This window comes from Purpureocillium takamizusanense, chromosome 11 (assembly GCF_022605165.1).
Source record: "Purpureocillium takamizusanense chromosome 11, complete sequence".
Classification (NCBI taxonomy): Eukaryota; Fungi; Ascomycota; class Sordariomycetes; order Hypocreales; family Ophiocordycipitaceae; genus Purpureocillium; species Purpureocillium takamizusanense.
In genome coordinates this window covers 473,052-490,505 of record NC_063078.1, presented here as the reverse complement: position 1 = coordinate 490,505, position 17,454 = coordinate 473,052, and the positions used below count along the sequence as shown (strand labels likewise).

General features: G+C 57.7%; 5 protein-coding genes across 5 annotated transcripts; 2 read left to right on the top strand and 3 right to left on the bottom strand.

Moving 5' to 3' along the window:
* Positions 1–3,671: 3,671 nt before the first annotated feature.
* EFR3 (plasma membrane localization protein) lies at positions 3,672–8,206 on the bottom strand. The gene is made up of 2 exons (XM_047991768.1): positions 7,299–8,206; positions 3,672–7,205 (listed from the first exon to the last, which is right to left on the bottom strand). The coding sequence occupies exons 1-2, from the start codon at positions 7,511–7,513 to the stop codon at positions 4,049–4,051; spliced, it is 3,372 nt and encodes a 1,123-aa protein (XP_047847780.1). The 5' UTR covers positions 7,514–8,206; the 3' UTR covers positions 3,672–4,048.
* Positions 8,207–9,108: 902 nt separating this feature from the next.
* JDV02_010054 (uncharacterized protein) lies at positions 9,109–9,884 on the top strand. The gene is made up of 2 exons (XM_047991767.1): positions 9,109–9,533; positions 9,589–9,884. The coding sequence occupies exons 1-2, from the start codon at positions 9,241–9,243 to the stop codon at positions 9,641–9,643; spliced, it is 348 nt and encodes a 115-aa protein (XP_047847779.1). The 5' UTR covers positions 9,109–9,240; the 3' UTR covers positions 9,644–9,884.
* On the bottom strand, positions 9,743–12,937 carry SEC21 (coatomer subunit gamma). The gene is made up of 5 exons (XM_047991766.1): positions 12,827–12,937; positions 12,452–12,762; positions 11,073–12,390; positions 10,205–11,023; positions 9,743–10,152 (listed from the first exon to the last, which is right to left on the bottom strand). The coding sequence occupies exons 1-5, from the start codon at positions 12,900–12,902 to the stop codon at positions 9,920–9,922; spliced, it is 2,757 nt and encodes a 918-aa protein (XP_047847778.1). The 5' UTR covers positions 12,903–12,937; the 3' UTR covers positions 9,743–9,919.
* Positions 12,938–13,089: 152 nt separating this feature from the next.
* Positions 13,090–14,741, top strand: atp12 (ATP synthase mitochondrial F1 complex assembly factor 2). The gene is made up of 3 exons (XM_047991765.1): positions 13,090–13,230; positions 13,300–13,674; positions 13,738–14,741. Exons 2-3 carry the CDS (start codon positions 13,374–13,376, stop codon positions 14,535–14,537), a joined length of 1,101 nt encoding a protein of 366 aa, XP_047847777.1. The 5' UTR covers positions 13,090–13,230; positions 13,300–13,373; the 3' UTR covers positions 14,538–14,741.
* JDV02_010051 (uncharacterized protein) lies at positions 14,596–17,408 on the bottom strand (the record flags this gene model as incomplete). Its single annotated transcript, XM_047991764.1, has 6 exons — positions 14,596–14,905; positions 14,961–15,161; positions 15,227–15,459; positions 15,527–15,949; positions 16,018–17,145; positions 17,224–17,408. The coding sequence occupies 6 exons, from the start codon at positions 17,406–17,408 to the stop codon at positions 14,688–14,690; spliced, it is 2,388 nt and encodes a 795-aa protein (XP_047847776.1). The 3' UTR covers positions 14,596–14,687.
* Between the last annotated feature and the right edge of the window lie 46 nt (positions 17,409–17,454).

Sequence of the window (17,454 nt, the reverse complement as noted above, 5' to 3'; positions counted from 1 at the left end):
TGTGCAAGGCCCGTTCATACAAAGTTACCACTGCCACCGGCACTTCTTCCAAGCCCCCTCCCCCCTGTGGCACTTATGCGCGTCGCCACTGGCGCCCGATGCTAACGTCGAGCTCCCGCCTCACCACCGCCAAAAAGAAAAAGAAAGCATAAAAGGGAAACGCACGAAAAGGGAAGTGACAACAAAGACTGAAGATTAAAAAAAGCAAAAGAGTATCAGGTCAGGCACGTTTGCCGCGGCCGTTGCAGAGTCGCATTGCTTTTTTCCTTGCTTTCAGGCAGGAAGACACGAAAGCCCCAGGCAGGCAAACCCGTTTTGATCTGCATGTGCCCGCCGCCGTGTGCTTGCTTGCTTGCTTGACTTGACTTGACTTGGCTTGGTTTGGCTTGGCTTGACTTGGCTTGACTTTTTGACAAAGCCACACGCCATCCATCCCCACGTGGGCAGCGCGGCGCCAGCAATAACAAGCAAGGGGGCTCCCACATCCGGTATCAGATCAGGCGGCCGATCCAACGCCGGCCGGGTGTATTGTACGATGTAAAGTACTCGAGTGTACCTGCGTGCTAAAACTCACCTCTTCTGGACCGAAGAAACGCGCAAAACGTCTTATCATCTTCGACTTGACGTGGAACCGGTAACAATCGGCGGCAACGGGCACTTTACTTTGACAGCTAGGGAGAGCCAGAAATCCAATAGATTGGGCGCGCGGCACATGAGCCATTGATCTCCTCAGAGCTGCTCAAAGTCGACGCCACATCACCGGCTCGGCCCGGTTTGAAGAATTTATATGACACTTTTCCGCCGCGGAAGACTTCAAGCTACGAAATCCCGCGTCTTTAATAACAATGCGCAGTCACGCAAATCACGCTGGCGTCAGGATATCACCACTTTCCTCATCCCCCCCCCCTGTTGCGTATGTTGAGGATATGGCGTCCTTCATCAAATGTGCGGCAACGGGCCGTGCACATGGGCCAGGCTGCAGCACAACCACGCGGTTTCGAATACGCGCCCTGCTGCGTCCAAATCGGGCGACGAGATTCGGTTTTCGAAAATAGGCCTGAGCATGAGCATCGTAGACATAATCAGGCCAGCCCGGAAAAGCCCCTTTTCCTTGATGAGTGGTGCCGGATCTCCTATCTCGACTGGAGACAGTATCGTCGTGCCCTCGTGTATCGTGAGAACCGCCAGCGACTTTTTTGGTGACAAAAATATGACAAAAAGAAGACGGGCCGATCCAAGTTGACTGACGCAAGAGCCATGCTCGGATAACACAGGGCATATTGATACAGAATCAATTGACACATGACAACACATTATCGTCTTCCATTTGTGATCTTACGTACATAGGTCTTTCCATCCAACGTATATAATGCACGTCTGCTGTGGCCAAAGGGAGGTGATTGTGTTCGCCTTTCCGACTCTAACAACAACATCTGACTGGAACATACCGACTGAACATCTGGAAAAACTCCGAAAGTCCTGCCTTCTTCTCACGCACGCTACCTTTATCGCCCCTCGATCGCGCACGCGCCGCCGTTTGGGACGGCTTTTCACGCCCGCGATTGAACATTCAGGATCCGGCCATCATGCACCAGGAACTACTACTTCTTTCGCTCCTTGCATTCGCTTTGCCTGGACATGGAAAAACCAAGCAGGTGTCTGCCGTACGTTTTCTTCTTCTTCTCCTTCTTCTTCTTTGGTCTTCCCGCTCCCTACAGGTCCGCCCTCCCCCGCGGCTGCCCGCCCCCAATAACATTGGGATTCTCCTCCCTCCCTCTCTCTCTCCCTTGTCGTGCATGCGCCGAGCGTCAATGGGATGGGAATTTGCTAAACCAGTCCGAATAAACAGAGGTGCTATGTCATAGGAGGGCAACACGTATGCACCCTTACAGCGTCTGCTCGGTACAACGTGATCAACAAGTGCGCGCCCTCGTGGGACACATGGATGCAGTGTAGCGAAGGCTTGGTAGGCGAACCCACCTCCTTCCCTCCCTCCCTACCTCCGTCCGTCCTCCAGTCCCCATTTCAAATCTATGAAAAAGCCCGATTCCTCCCTTTGCTCCCCGCCCCGCCCCGCCCCGCCCCTCCGATGATAACAAGGCATGCAGTGTGAGCACGATGGCAATCCCTGTGAAATGATCGAGGCGGAGTACAAGGTCGTGTGCGGCTAAATATTGGGGGGGGGGGTTCCGGCCTTGTTGGAACTTGGATACAAGACGGATGCTGCCGGTGGTGACAGTGCCAGACGGACGAGGCGCGCGTACTTTTCGGGTACGAAATGCAGCATAACCTCTCTAGCTTCAGGAACGTCACTCTTTTGTTCATGGGAAACCTGGGACTATCCGCTTACTCGCAGCATGTGTCGGCGTGGTTCCAATGTGCGACTCCTCACATCAACATCCCCACGCCCGGATCTTCAACTCAACATTACCCGACCCATGTCGTTCCTCCAGTCCCGGCCACGATGCCATGCCATCCGACGACTGACCGCTCGCCCTGAGGTCCATTAGATACAATGCCACATCACCAGACCAGACTAGACCGCCCGCATATACGCGTCGTCCACGTCACATCCATCACTTCACGTTTCTGGTACATACATATGTGCACAGCCATGCACGACACGTCCCTCGGCCCGCCTCATATCTCACATTCAGCCCAATCCGGTATGCGGCCGGCACACAGAAGGAGAGAGACAGATAGCCCAGAGAGAGATGGAGACATATACGTGTGCAGCCTCATTCGTAACATGCAAATGCTTGCATGGGAACCCAATTCGTAGAAAGCCAAAGAAATGTCCCCACGCGATGGGAGGGACGGCACCAAGCGCGTGTACATGATAGTAATATGTATGTTCGTTGACGGCATATCTCTCTCTCTCTCTCTGCCTCGTACGTCATGGTGCAACCCCCCCCCCCTCTTTTACCCCCGGCGGACATCTCGCACAAGGTCAAGGGTACAATCGCTTATACGGCACTTAAACCCTCACCAAGGTTTTACCACGACATCCCCAATTTCCATCCATGCAACCACTTCGTATCCCCCGCACAACATGACCATCCCACCGGCAACCTCCCCACTGCTACTACCTCTCTGGCATCTAAGTTGGTTCGTACAACATACATACATACATACATGTATGCCTTACCTAAAGGCACCCACCCTATCATCTCACGATACCCCTCCCCCCTCCCCACGACCCCATCCGTCCGTCCAAACGCCCCAGCGAAACGAGCCGCCCATCCGCCTCCTGCCGTGTAACCGTTACGCGCTCACCGAGTACCGTACCGTAGTAGCGGTGGTAAAGCATCATCAGCTCGCCGCAGCCAGCTCTTCGGGCAGGAACGCCCTTCCAGCTCGTAACCCTCCCCTCCACCACCTCCTCCTCACCTGGGCATGGGGCGGCGGCCGAGGCGGCTGCCTTGCTGCCAATCCGCGGGAGCCTGCCTCCCCGCTTCCAACGACACCTTTGCCGGCATCGTGACACCGCGTCCCCAGCCATGCAGGGTGGCAGACCGGGCGTCCGGCTGTACCACTCGTCGACCTGTCACACGGCGTATATAGCGTGCAGGAGGCAGGGACATCGGACACGACTTCCAACATGAAGATTGCAGTACTTCGTACTTGTTCCTCCGAGCTGCTCTGCTTGTTCAAGGCGCAAGCTCGTGAGATGGCACAATGTGGTTATTCGCTGGTCTAATCGCTCGCAACGCTACTGGCTTGGTCAAAGGTATATCCCCGTCCTCCGCAAGGCCTCTGGCTCCCTCGGGCCTCCATTACTTCGTTGCGCAAGGACTTTTGTACACCCGAAGATGGATGCAAATCACCAGACCACAGTCCTATTCATACATGCGCAACATATTACCTCCTTCTTACCGCGTACTCTCCGTGGCCTCTTTGTCCTCTATCCACGGGGACATGTGCTCCCTCCTCGACCCCCGCGTAATCCTTATAACATGTACTCCGTATCGTACCATGTTCTCGAAGCAGTTGTTGACCGCCTCTCCAATTGTTGAACTATCCTCCACTCTCGCTCTGTCACCGCACATTAGTAGGGTGGCTTCGTCAGATTTCCGAGACTGCCTTCTCCAGCCCTGCTATCGATACCACGAAGAAGATCCTGCAAGTCCGTACCCCGGCCGTCCTCTCGAGACCGCAAAGACTTGGCTCGCACGCTGTCTCCACCACGGCTGCTGAGGTTTCGGCGAACAGAGCTCGCCGCATAGTCGTGCACGGAAACGTCGCCGTGCAGCATGCTCCCCTTGTTCGACAAAGAGCTCAGGTTCGGCAGCGGTGGGACAGGAGGCACGTCCTCCTCGTCCTCGCAGTTGACCTGATAAGTAGGGTTTGAAGACAATGGCCCCTTGAACTTGGAGCCCGAAACGGTCCTGCTCAACGCATCACCCATCGTTCCGCCGTTGTCCGGTTGTGTGGTCGGGCTGAAGCTCTCCTCTTCTGACGGGGTGTACTCGAAACTGACCATGCTATCGCCGCTGTCGTCCTCGTCCTCGTCGACGCCGGGGATGCCCGCCATTTGTGGCGAAACGTTGCCGGCCAAGATCATCTTCAACTGCTCCACGGAAGCTATGCCTCCTTTGCTAGACTCGGAGATCGAAGGCGACACGGCGCTTCGCATGCTCGTCTTGCGGAGGTTCGTCATCGAGTTGAGTCGGTCGCCATGCACTTGAGACGAATGTGGTCGCAGATTGCGCATGCTGCCAAACGGCGACGCCGGCTGGTACCCGCCTCCATTGACGCCAGCCGTATTGATCGTGAGTCGGTTCTGATTGGTCCCCGTGGTGCCTGTCTTGGAGCCCGTAATGGACTCGGTTTTACACTCGGCCAGCGCCGAAAGGGCAGAGTCCCTCGACCACTCAGCAAGCATGTTGTCGCGGAAGATGCCGGGGAGATCATGGCCGTGCTCACCCGGAGGCAGCGAATTCATGCTCGATCCAAGAATGGGGGTGGTGTGAGAGCGCCCTGGCGAGGCTGCCGGGCTTGCGGGAGGGGACAAGGAGCTCTCCCTGTAGCCCGTGGCAACGCACTCAACGAGAGACGTACGGTCGTCGAAAGGTAGCAACTCTTCTGTCTCGAGCGCGCTGAGGTCCCACGTAGGCGGCGGTCCGGTGTGGCCGGGCGTTCCAAGATGGTCGAGCAATGGCGGAGGAACCTGAACACCCTGAACCCAGAAGCCCTTGCTTCTGCGCCGAATGATCTCGTTCTGAATGGCCAGACCAACTACGGACGACTCAAAGTCGAACTTTTCGGTCAGAACCCAAAAGTAACCATGGCACAGGGCAGCGATCCGAACTTTGTGAATCGGCTGATCAAGCGCCAGCACATCTTCTTGAAGGCGATAGATCATGGGAATGCCATAACGAGTCGCGTTAACTCCAAGGCTGAAGACTAGCCTCGTGAGTAGGTTGTGCAAGAATGCAATGTCGCTGTCAAAGTCGACAAATTGGAGTGCACTGTCGTAGATGGCCAGGTGCAGCAGTGGCAAGAATTGCGAGCGCCGCGCTCTCGGCTGCCTTTCGCCCTTTGACGCGCCTGACACTGCTCGTCGTGAGCTCGGCATATCGCGGCTATGCTTGGCGGTGGACGATCGTGACTGAAGGTTGGCGTCGTCCTGCGCGTCTGCATCCGACTTAACCGTCTCTCGATCCAGCCAGGTCGCCAGCGCATCCACGTACGCCCTTCGCACCTGACCGTCCGGGTCGCGCACCAGCCACTGCGTCCCCTCCCAGACCGTGACAGGGACGCGGTTTCGCGAAAGGTCTTTGTTTCCGCTCATGCGCGTCTTTGGATTCGCGACGAGCAGAATGGCCTTGATCACCCTCAACGCCGATACCTTGCTCCTCTTGTACGAGAAGTCCGTGTCGGACGGCGGCGACTGATGGCCTGGCAAGTCGACGTTAGACGAGGCCGGCCCGCCATTTTCGTTGGCGTCTCGCTTGTCGACCTGGCCAAGGGAGCTAATGCTGGCGGTTCGGCCGGGCTTGAGCTTGCTAACCAGGGCTGACACCATGTCTGAAATTTGGTCGGCGTAGTAGACATGCGTTGCAAGATCGCCTATGCATCTTTCGAGTTGGTGGAGTAGACCCTTGCGCTGCGTCCTATTCTGGGGCTCCTTCTCGGCGTCTGTCTTCTCTTCGCTCTGACTCCCCTCGTGTGCTGAGCCATTGTGAAGCTGAAACAGCCTCTTAGTTTGCTTGACGAGGCCAAGCAGCACATCCATCATGCTTAGCCCGATTAGGTTTGTGTCCGATCTCAACAGGGACCGCATCATTGCCGTTAAGGTAAGATGCTGTCTGAGGGTGTCGTCCTTGACGGGCGTCTTCATCATCGTTTCGAGTGCGGCGACCAGGATGACATAGCGATCTTGCACCGGTGCCCACCTTGCGACAATGCCGTAAATTTTGACTGCCCACCCAGCGTCGCCTTCATCACCCTTTTCCGTGGGCACAACCACGTCTTCGCCCTGCGCTACCTTCTGCGAGATGAACTTGAGCAGAGAAAAAGTGGCCATGTGAATTTGAGCCCTGTTGGGGACCACAAAGATGTTCTTGAGGCACTGCATGGCCAGCACCCCAATATCTTCCTCGGCAAGCTTGTCGACGTCCATGGCAGTCCCGGAGATGGCTAGTGGGTTCGTGTCGCCCGCCGTATCGGCAGTCCTGACCGTGTTGACGCTGTTCCTCCGACGAAACATCTTGTCCGCCTCTGACCTTTCTCCCGTCTGCACGCGGCCATGGAGTAGATCGAGAAAGTGGTCGTCGTCGGTCCACATATTCTCCAGTATCATGGGGACTATCACGTCGACCTGGCGACCGACGACCGACGACAGGGCATCCGATGAAGCGACGCATTTGATTGCGTCGAGGCCGGCGTTTCGCCAGCGCAGCTGGACGGGACGGCTGACGGGGCCGCCCTTGGCCGGCACATGGTGTGGCGACGCCAGCTGCGCGTACGAGCGCACAATGGCCTGGTACTGTTGCAAGTACGAGTGGTCTGCGAAGAGAGAGGACGCTCCGTGATGCTCGCAAAAGGCCTCGAATGTGGGAAGCGAGGACTCGATCATGGTGATGTCGTCGGAGCGCAGTACGAGGTCGAGTACGCGGAGGATACAGGGGGCGATGAGGGCGACATCTTTTGGCGACTTCTCGACGAGGGCAGCTAGGATGCCGAGCGTCACCTGCACGTTCCTGCCAACAGATGACGGTCAGTTGAAGGACGCAAAAGCAGAGACGGGGAGTACTGGTAAGGCGAGGAGGAGTCAGGGGCAAGACGGGACGTACCCGATGCGCATGCGCCAGACATCGCTGGCCGTCTTCTTCTCGAGAAACGCGCCAATCTTCTGGATCTTAGAGCGGCGATTGGTGGCGTAGAAGAGCAGGTAGCTCAGCTCGCTGCTGTTGGGCTTGACGTCGACGGCCCCCTTTGAGGTGCGCGGGTAGCACTTGAGCACCAGCACCTGGTGCTTGGGCCGGCACTTTTGCTGGATGGCGTTCATGGCGGCAGCCCGTTGTCGTCACGAGTGCCGGCGCGGGCGCGGCGGCCTCAGACGAGGGGGATAGGGGGGTGCCTGACTTGATTATCGCTGCGGGCCGTCACCGTCGTTGTCTGCCGGGTGCGGCGTGGGTGTTTGTTTGCTGAAGTGCGTGGTCGTCGCGAGGCAGAAAGGGAAACCGGCTGACTGGGCGACGATGACGATCTGGCGTTTTTGTCAGGAGGTCGCGCCAGGCAGGAGACGAGACAGCAGCCCAGCCCGGCGCGGGCGGCCGAGCGCGAGTGAGTACGGTACTCACGGGTGGCGCGGAGCTCGCGTACTGGGCGCAGGTACCTCTAATCTCAGGTACTACCACCACCACCTCCAGACAGCACCTCACCCACCAGGGCAGGGTCCTCGGGGGCCACGGGGGTACAGGTACCTGCCTACTTTGCCCGCGTGTGTCGCTAGACTCGTCTGGCACACCCACCACCTTCGACGTCCCTGGTAGCGTGTCGTAGAACTCGTAGCGCACGTCGTCTTTTTCGGCTGTGAAACACACCTGTCCCAAGCGTCTGGAGCTCCCGCTGCAGCGCAAGCGTGTACCGATACAAGTCGTCCAGAGGTAGAGCTAAAAACAGCAGCGCGCCCCTGACCAGTCGTGGGTAAGGAGTCAAAATCGACGCCGATGGATTGAGACGGCGATCCTTTTACGAGATTCGAAGCAAGGCCAAGCGCCACGGACAAAAGATAGGGACGGCCGGGAAGGCAGCGGCGTCGCGCGCTGTACTGCGCGTCTTATTACCGTGGGGAGACATGGCGCACGTCGGAGCGTTGCGCCCAACAGATGGTTCCGTCTCCCGCTCGATCAGCGCCTATACTTTTGCTAGCCCTCTCTCCCCACAGCACTTTTCGCGCGCAAACCCCGCAGACAGACAGACAGACACCTGGGGGGAAAGGGGGGGGGGCCCTTTTTCGGCCGAGGCAACGTGAGCGCTACCACGATGTGCATGCACACACTCTTTCGCTGCCACAATCTCGCCCGTTGCTCGACACGTGAGATGGACCTCGCGACACAACCCCAGAATGGCAACGCCCGTGTGACGGACCTGTTTTTCCGTACGTGCGCGAGGCGGGCTGGCGATATGCGGCCATGACAGTTTTTTTGTTGGGAATATCTGTGTGTCCGTTTTGCGTGTGGCGTTTTGCGCCCATGTACGAAGTACAGTGGGCATCGCTGCATGTGGCCCACGAAGAGCTTCACTTCTGAAGGGCACGGCACGGCTTCCGCTTATACAGAGAGTGGGTAGCAGGTCAGAGAAGCCTCAGTCGCTCGCTGCGTTCTTATCGAACAAATCGCAAGGCTGAAGCAAAGAGATCCTGCTCTACGATGCGGCTGTTCAATGTCCAAATATCGCCGCTACCCTGCACAGCGGTGCTCCTATGCAGTTCAATGCAACCACTTTGGCCGAGGGGATCGATCGCCCCAATAAGTGTTACATCACGCATAAACGGTCGCGTCACCGGGGAGGAGTGACTTTCAAGAGGGTGTAGACAAAATTGTTTGTCAATGCACGCCACCATTGCTGCCTCACGCTGCTTGGATACTTCCTGCCTAACTCAATCCCGCGAGCCCCTCAAGTTTTATTACCCAACCCAGCCGTCAACAACACCCTCACTCCCTTAACCCGAACCCAGACCATCTTCTCACTCCATCGAACGCGCCAACGCAAGCCTTCCCCATCCGCGCCATGGCGTCGCCGTCGTCGCTCGCACGCTACACCCTCGTCTTCTACGCACCCCCGGGAGCCGTCGCCGTGTGCAAGGCCGCCATCTTCGCCGCCGGCGCTGGGCGCTACCCCGGCGCGGGCAACTACACCGAGTGCTGCTGGTCCGCCACCGGCACGGGCCAGTTCCGACCAGGCGACGCCGCCAACCCGCACATCGGCACCGTCGGTGCGCTCGAGGAGACGCCAGAGACGCGTGTCGAGACACTCTGCGTCAGCCGAGACGTGGCACGCAAGGCCGTCGAGGCCCTCAAATCGTTCGTCTTTTTTAAGATGCCGCCACGAGTATCTTGCTCTAACTATTTGCGACAGCGTACACCCATACGAGGAGCCAGCCTACCAAGTCTACAAGGTGGAGGATTTGTGACTTCGTACGTGTGTGAAAAGGTGAATGATACGCGTTTCCGTGTAGCGCAGGGGGTAACTGGCATTAACACGTCATGAACCCGTGTCCATCGCCCCTTGAGTCTTCTGGTATCATCAGTAGCGCGCCTTATCTTGGAGTTGCTTAACGTCACACGCGGCACGCACTTCAAGACAGGCTTGTAAAGAAGAAACATCGTGACATTTCCAAGCCTCAAACGGGCTCGGACTGGCTTCTAACCGTCATACATTAATATCCTCAACGCCTGCATCCCTCCTTTTATGCCACCGATGCAATCACCAACGCTGCCACGTTCTCCTCTTCGCTTCGGACTGTAATCTTTGTCGTCACGCCCGATTTTGAAGAGAAGGCCATCCGTACCGTAGCCACCACACGACCGCCACCAACCGTCTTGCCCAAAAGCTTCAGTGTGTGCGTGCTCGGATTGATGGGCACGTCCGTGCCGTCCAATGGCTGTAGTGACAACGTCTTTGCCAGCTGCTCCGTTGCATCTGGAAATCTTGTCAGTATATCTCTTCATCTTCCATTCGCATCGAGACCTACCGGCGATGCTCTTGAGACCGCTGAGCTGCAACGTCTCCTCTGCTTCTTCCCCGGAGGCGCCAATCTGCTCCCAGAGGTGGTTGAAGTTGCTGGCAAATGTCGGAACGATGTAGTCGGCGCCAGCAAGGTCAAATTCGGAGACCTCATACTCGTCGTCGTAGCCTGTCTCTTCGGGCTCGTTGGTCGAGGGGTCGATTTCCTTGCTAGTGAACTTGAGGATGTTGGAAAATGATGTGACCGGCAGCGAGCCCTCGCCGTTGACCTTCTTGAACGCGACATAGACTTTGCCGGGCTCGTTTGTCGCCAGCTTCTCCGCCGGAATGATGAAGAGCTCCTCCAGCTCGTCCTCTTCAGATGGCGTGGCGACCACAGAAACGTTCTCGAGGACAGTATCAGGCAGCGTGTTCTTAACCTCGTATTCAAGAACGATATGCTCCTTGAAGATGTGCTTCACCAGCGCCACCACATACTCAGTCTCAGCCTCTGTGAGCTCAACAACAGGCGACGATTTCAGGACATAGCCAAACTCCTTCATCTCGGGGATCTGCATGAGTTCCTCGGCGTAGCGCTGAGCCTGGGCAGAAGCAGTGGCTGCGGCCTCCGCTCCGGTGGCAGGCGCCTTCGTCGGGCCCACCTTGGGCGCCTTCAATGTTGGGGCGGTAGCGGTGAGCTTCTTGGTGCGGTCCTCGGCGTCGGCTTGCTCACGGGTGACCACAGGGATGTTCTTGATGTCGAAGGGATCATCAAACGCGGACTTGTCGTCCGACGTGACATACATGACAAGCCGATGCTCGAACGCTGGGAGAGAAAACATGTTGTCTGCCACCAGTCAGCCTAAGCCCATGGTCATTGAGAACCGAGTACGTACCATTCTTGACAAAGTTACGGGCCATCTCATCATCCTCCTCACCCATAAGCTTCAGGTTCAGAGCAGCGCGGTCGCGCACCTCGTCGTCAACATCGTCCAGGCATCGTGTGAGGAGCACCTTGACGCTGGCCTTGACGTCGGGGTCCTTCTGGCCAACGCCAAATTTGGCCAGAGCTGTGACGGCGGCTGCTCGAACAATGGCGTTCTCGAGAACCACGCGATTGTAGATGTATCGAATGTACTTGGTCGGTTGGGCAGTCTTGGGGCCTTCCAGTCCGATGAGGTGAAGGATGCGGACAGCCAGCTTGGTGAACTCGCAGTCCTCAATGAATTCGCAGAGGTGGGCGAGCGCCTCCTCCTTAGAGTCGGGGACGAACTTGATGAGGTCAAACATGCTCTCCACGACCGCGCGCTTGAACTCGTAACCGCCTTCGTCGCGCAAGATGCCGCTCAGGAAAGTCAGCATGCCGGCCTGCTTGTTGGGGAACTTGAGGCAAAGCGTGCGGATTGCCTCCACGATCGTGATCTTGAACTCGTCGGTGATTTCGGACATGAAGCCCGAAATCTGCTTCATCAGTCGGTCCACGCTAGCCTCATTACCCGTCTTAAGCAACGTGGTAATAGCAAAGGTGGCGATCGAGCGGTTGCTGTTGGAGATCAGGAGCTCAATATCGGGATTGCAAGTGGCGACGGCGGTAGGCTTGAATGATGCAAAGTTGTGAAGTATTCGGAGCGCGGCAAACTTGGTGACGGCACGTGGAGAAGTGAGGAACAGCTGCAGGACGTGAACGGCCTGGGTGACCTCGTTGTCAGTGACATCTCTCATGTCGCAGATAGCCTTGGCCGCCTCGAAGTTGACCATCTCGCTCTTGTGCCTCAACCAGCCGTCGAGAAGCTGCATCATGGGTCGACGCAGCGAGGCATCCTCCTCCGCCAGCTGGGCGGCAAGCCGGACAAGCATGACGGTGGCGGCGGGGTTCTTGATGGCACCCGCGGCGCCGAACTGCTGTACCATCTTCACCAGCGCCATGCGATCATGCATGCGCATCTGATAGAGCAAGCCAATCGCATGATACTGAGCCATGGTGGAGTTGTTCATCGGCATCTGGCCGCTGGAAGACGAGAATCCGAGCGAGAAGCCGCCGCTGGACTTGGTCGAGGCGGCGGCCTCCTGGGTCTCGCTTTGCCATCGGCGCACGACCTCCTTGGCGATCGGGAGCAGGTGGTAGGAGGAGACCAGTGCAGCGGAAGAGACAGAGGGGTTCTTATCCACAATCGCAGTCTTCATTACTCGCTCGATCGATTGCACCGTGGTAGCCTGTAGGCGGTGAGGTTAGTCAGGGTGTCGACGGAGCGGTTGTGTGGGGTGGCCGACGAACGTCAATGATGCGGCAAAGAGCTCGGATGGCGTTGGGGCGGAAGATGGCGTCGCTGCTACCACCGGTATCCTTCATAATGGTGCTGGTGACCATGATGATGTCCTCGGCGGAGTTGGCAATCTCCTTGATGACAAGGTGGACCATCTGCCGGAGACTGGCATCCTTGTTCTGGAAGAGCTTTGAGATTCCGAAGAAAAGTGTCGTAGCTTCGTTGGTCGGGAACTTTTCGCCGGTGTAGAGCAGCAGGGCGATCTTGGTCAGGAGAATGCGACATCGTCGAGGTTGGATCGGTGAGCTATTGAACAGACGCGCTGCCCGGCAGGTTAGCTGAGCTCCGTGTCGTGGGAGCCATGGCGCCAATTGTTGCTGGCTCACCTTCTTGGAAGACCTGGGTACGATCCACCTTGACCAGGCCCAGGTCGGCATCCTCGTCCTTTTTGCCGTAGCTCATCTTGGGCGACTGGTTGGGAGGAGGGTGGTCGTGGGTTGTCCAAGGTGGCTTGGCTGAGGCTCCAGATATCACCACGTTGACAGTTTGGGCGGGCTCAGGGATGAAGGGGGCGTCACGTGATACCCCACCTCGACCCAGACACCATCTGGCAGCTGGCTATTTACTTGTCCAACTCAGCGAATGCGGCTGAAGGGACACATAATGCATGTGTCCTGTGGAAGTATAGGTGTCTTGTAGCAGTATAGGCTGCTTTGAATTTCTATCTGCGATAGCTGCGTAACAGAGGTCGAGGTGTTATCCCCCCAAAGTGGACAACCCAATGAGTTCGGTGAGTAGCCACAGTGGACCCTCCTCACCGAGGTGACCCGCGCGCGTCGACTTACATCATCGTCTATAGAGCTGCCTCACCGCGGCTGACCGCGAATTTTCTCAGTCAAGTCCATTCTTCAACCTCGCCCTGGAACCGCCACCATGAGGCCGCCAAATCAATTGCCCGTGCGGCTACTGCCGCGGGCCATCAGAGCGACACCCGCTGCGCGCCCATTTCATTGTACCGTCGCAAAGGCCGCCAATGTCGCACCGATCGTCGGAACCGGTCCGCCGCCGGAGCCCCCAACCCCCGCGGTTCGAAACGTCAACGAGCGAGTCGAGCGTCGCAAGAAGCAGGCCGAGATGCTCAAAGCCGCCAAGATCATCCGGACTGCCAAGGACGGGAAGCAGACGACGCTGCGCAAGAGATTCTGGAAGGACGTCAGCGTCCAGGAGGTGGATGGTGAGTAGTGGACCGCGCGCTCTCTGCGCCGAAATCGCCAGACGCATGCTAAACAACGTGAAGGGTCGCTGCAGATTTTCCTGGACTCGCGGCCGTTGCGGCATCCTCAAACCAAAGAGATTATCCGATTGCCCGTCTCGAAACCGAACCTCGCCGCCGCCATCGCGCTCGAGTGGGACGTCTTGACCTCGGCTCAACAGGCGACGAAACAGCACTTGATACCCCTTACGAGTCTCGTCTGTCGAGCGGTCGACATCGCCGAGGATGATGCCTCTAACCCATCAGGCACCGCCAAGATCCGGAAAGACATTGCCACTACGGTGATGAGATACCTTGACACCGACTCCCTCCTGTGCTGGGCTCCGCCAGCCGGCGACTTTGACCTCCGCAACGACGCAGGCGAATCGTTGCGAGATGTGCAGAAGCAGACCGCGGAAGAGACAGTTTCCTTCCTGACGACGCACGTCTGGCCTGGCGTTACGATCGAGCCTGTTCTGGACGGACATGCGATCCTCCCGCGGAAGCAGCCCGAGGGCGTGCGCGAGGTCGTGCAGGGCTGGGTCGAGGGCCTCAACTCCTGGGAGATTGCCGGGTTAGAGCGGGCAACGCTGGCGGGCAAGAGCCTTGTTGCCGCAGCGCGATTCATCTCCGCATGGAGCGAAGGCCCTGTCGGCAAGCGCGAGCTCAACGTGGACTACAAGTTTGGTATCGAGGAGGCCGCCAAGGCCGTTAGTCTTGAGGTGGACTGGCAGGCAACGCAGTGGGGTGAGGTGGAAGACACCCACGATGTCAACAAGGAGGACGTTCGAAGGCAGCTCGGTAGTGTTGTTCTGCTGGTGTCGGGCACGGGCAACCCTGCATAGACCAGCTGGGTACGGGGGCGCGTTGTTATGTACGACAAGGAGCCAAATCTATAGACGAGCGCCGTTATGTATTGTAGGCTTAGGGACATATTTTGGGCATAGTCCATTAGAGATACATTGGGTGCGAGAGCTATTTTCCAACTTGAGCCCTCAGAAGAAGGCTGCGGTGCCCATGTTGTCAAAGGTTGACTTTTCCCATTGGAAGAAAGAGTCCAAAGCGTCAAAATTTTCCAGCCCCTGAAGCTCCTGGCTTGCCTCGAGACGAACCTCGGCGGTGAGGTCATGGCCGCCATCCTCCACGACGGCAGCAGCATCGTATCCGCTGCTCGATCCCATATCTGGTCCTTGCGTGGGGTGTGTCTGAGTGTCTGCCAGTGACTTAATTAGCCATGGGCATCTGGGTAGTAGATCAAAGCCGCTTACAAAGTGATGCAGCCGAGATTTTGTTGTAGATGGTCTTCAGGAGCTTGAGCGACTGCTGGCCGCACGTGTTGAATGCGGCGACACATTTGAGGATATCCTGGCAGTCTTCCCAAGACTGCGCCATCTGAGCTTGGCTGAGCGAAGGGAGGAGGAATGGGCAGGTTTTGGCGATGATGAGGACCGTCCCAGCGGTGGAAGCGTCTGTGGCGCGTCAAGTATTAGCCTGAGAAGCAGTCGTGATTGCCGAACAAAGAATGGGGACTTACAGAGCACGTCCCACCACCAAGCGCCAGTTGTGTGAGAGCTGTAGGTTCCGTGAATGAGCTGCAGGAGCTCTATGGCGGCTTCTACACACATGCGAGAACACTGAAGAGTCATTCCCGCCAGGATCGGATCGGACAAGGGCTCGAATATGGACCTGTCTGCTGGCTTGTGGCGCTCCTTGGCGGCGAGTTGCGTGAGCACAGGGCGAAGAAGCATTATACGCAGGTAGATGAACCTAGTACTGTTAGTTGCTCAGTGGCAAAAGGGAGTAAGAAAGGAGATCTGACTCGACCTGGACCTACCGTGCGTGAAGAAGTTCTCTCTGTGCAGCCAGCAGCGTGCGATCCTCCTCTGAGCCTGGGCTCATTTTGGCGTCCTGGTGCCATGTCAGGTCATCCGGCAGGGACGCTTCAAACTCGGAGAGCTTCTCATGAAGCTTAAAGATTGTATCCAGATTGTGGGACTTGGTATGCTCCGCGGATGGCGGCATTGAGAAGCCTGGGTCCTCACGGTTCATCCACGGCTGGTAGACCTTGGACAGAATTTCCTCTAGGATACGACACAAGCGGACGCTCTCGTGGTAGAAGCGGAACCGTGGGAGCACCTGCTGATTCTGCGTGGAGCGAGACTTGTCGCTTGGCGAGTCGCATTCGTTGCCAGTGGGGAGCGGAAGCAGGGATATGTGTGTTGTCATGGTCGGCCTCCCGTATGTCATGCTCACGAGCCTAACAAGATGCGATTAGCCATGCTACAGACGTGAAAGACGAGACGTTGGATCAGAAGAGAGCCTCACATGTCCATGGTCACACAGCCGTACCACGTCCTTCGCCGCACCTCCTTCTCCAGGTCCCGCCGAGCGTCCTGTCGATGCTCCGTGTGCAGCCCCAGCCCCTGAGCGACCCTACACGCGACGCCCGTCGCGTTCCAACACCGACTCGGATACGGCGTGCTCTGCAGCGCAAGCGCCAGGATCAGCAGCGTCTGCACGACGCTCAGGTTGTTCGACTCGAGGAGGTCGAGCCCCACAAAGGCCTTGGTGCGCATGAAGAAGGTGTGCGACGCGGCGAGCCTGTCCGCGGGGCCCAGGTCCGAGTAGTGGCACGAGAGCGAGAAGATGGCGTTGAGGGCGCAGTGGAAGGATATGGTGTTGGCGTCGGCCTCGGGATAGCAGCCCAGCCCGAGTCCAGGGATGGACGGCTCGCGAGGCTCCGAGCTCGTCTGCCAGAGGCTGCGGTAGGCGTTCATAAAGGACGGCAGGTGGAAAAAGGGGTACATGTAGTACACCTGTTTGCGGAAGCAGTCCATGAGGTGATCGGCCAGCTCGCGTGGAGGCAGGGAAAACTTGTGTGAGGGAACGTAGTACGAAGCATCGCGACGCCAATCGCGGCCGACATCCCGGGAGGCGTGCAGGGCGTACTCTCGGGGCAGACACGGAGCGGAAGTCTCCTTGTCTTTCATCGAGTCGAATGCCTCCTTGAGGAATGATGCCGTGGAGGAGCTCCCGTAAAAGTCCTCGGAACTACTGACATTGTCCTCGGTCATGACCGTTCCCATGGCCGACACGCTGCTGGGAGCCGCCTGAGGCGCCATATCGGCGTCGGGCTGCGCCTGGCCATTGTCCGGCTGGCCGAGGCTGTTGGGAGAGTTGAGTGAGATGCCCGCCCGCCCAGGTGTTCCTTTCCCGTACTCGACAGGCGTGGGAGTACCGCCGCGCTCTGAGAAAGGGGTCGCAGGTTTAGTCCAGGTTGGGGCGCCGTGTATGGACAAGTCTTGACCACGTTCTCTTGGAGATGTAAGTTGGGGGCCGACGGCGGCATCAGGCAGTTGCTCCTGATTCTGATCTAAAGACGGCAGGGGCACGTCCGCGTCTATGCACGCCCTCTCTAATCGACGTATGCGACTATGTAAGACCTTGATGTATCTACGTAGGGCCGGTTAGCACACTACGAACGCCTCGCCTCGCCTTGCCGTTGCCGCCACAACCCGCAGACTGACGTACTCATCCGTGCTGGCCGTCCGTGCATTCTCCAACTTGTATACGCAGCGCTCCAGGCCCAGCGAGCGGCGGCGACACGTCGAGCATATCGGCTTGGCGCCGTCACAGCGGGACTTGCGCTCCCGACAGGGCTCGCAGGCCAGTGAGATCTTGCGACGCTTTTGCTTGCCGTTGGGCTGTGCAATCATGATGGGGAATTGGCTTTTTTCTGATTGCCCTTGAAGGCATGTCACA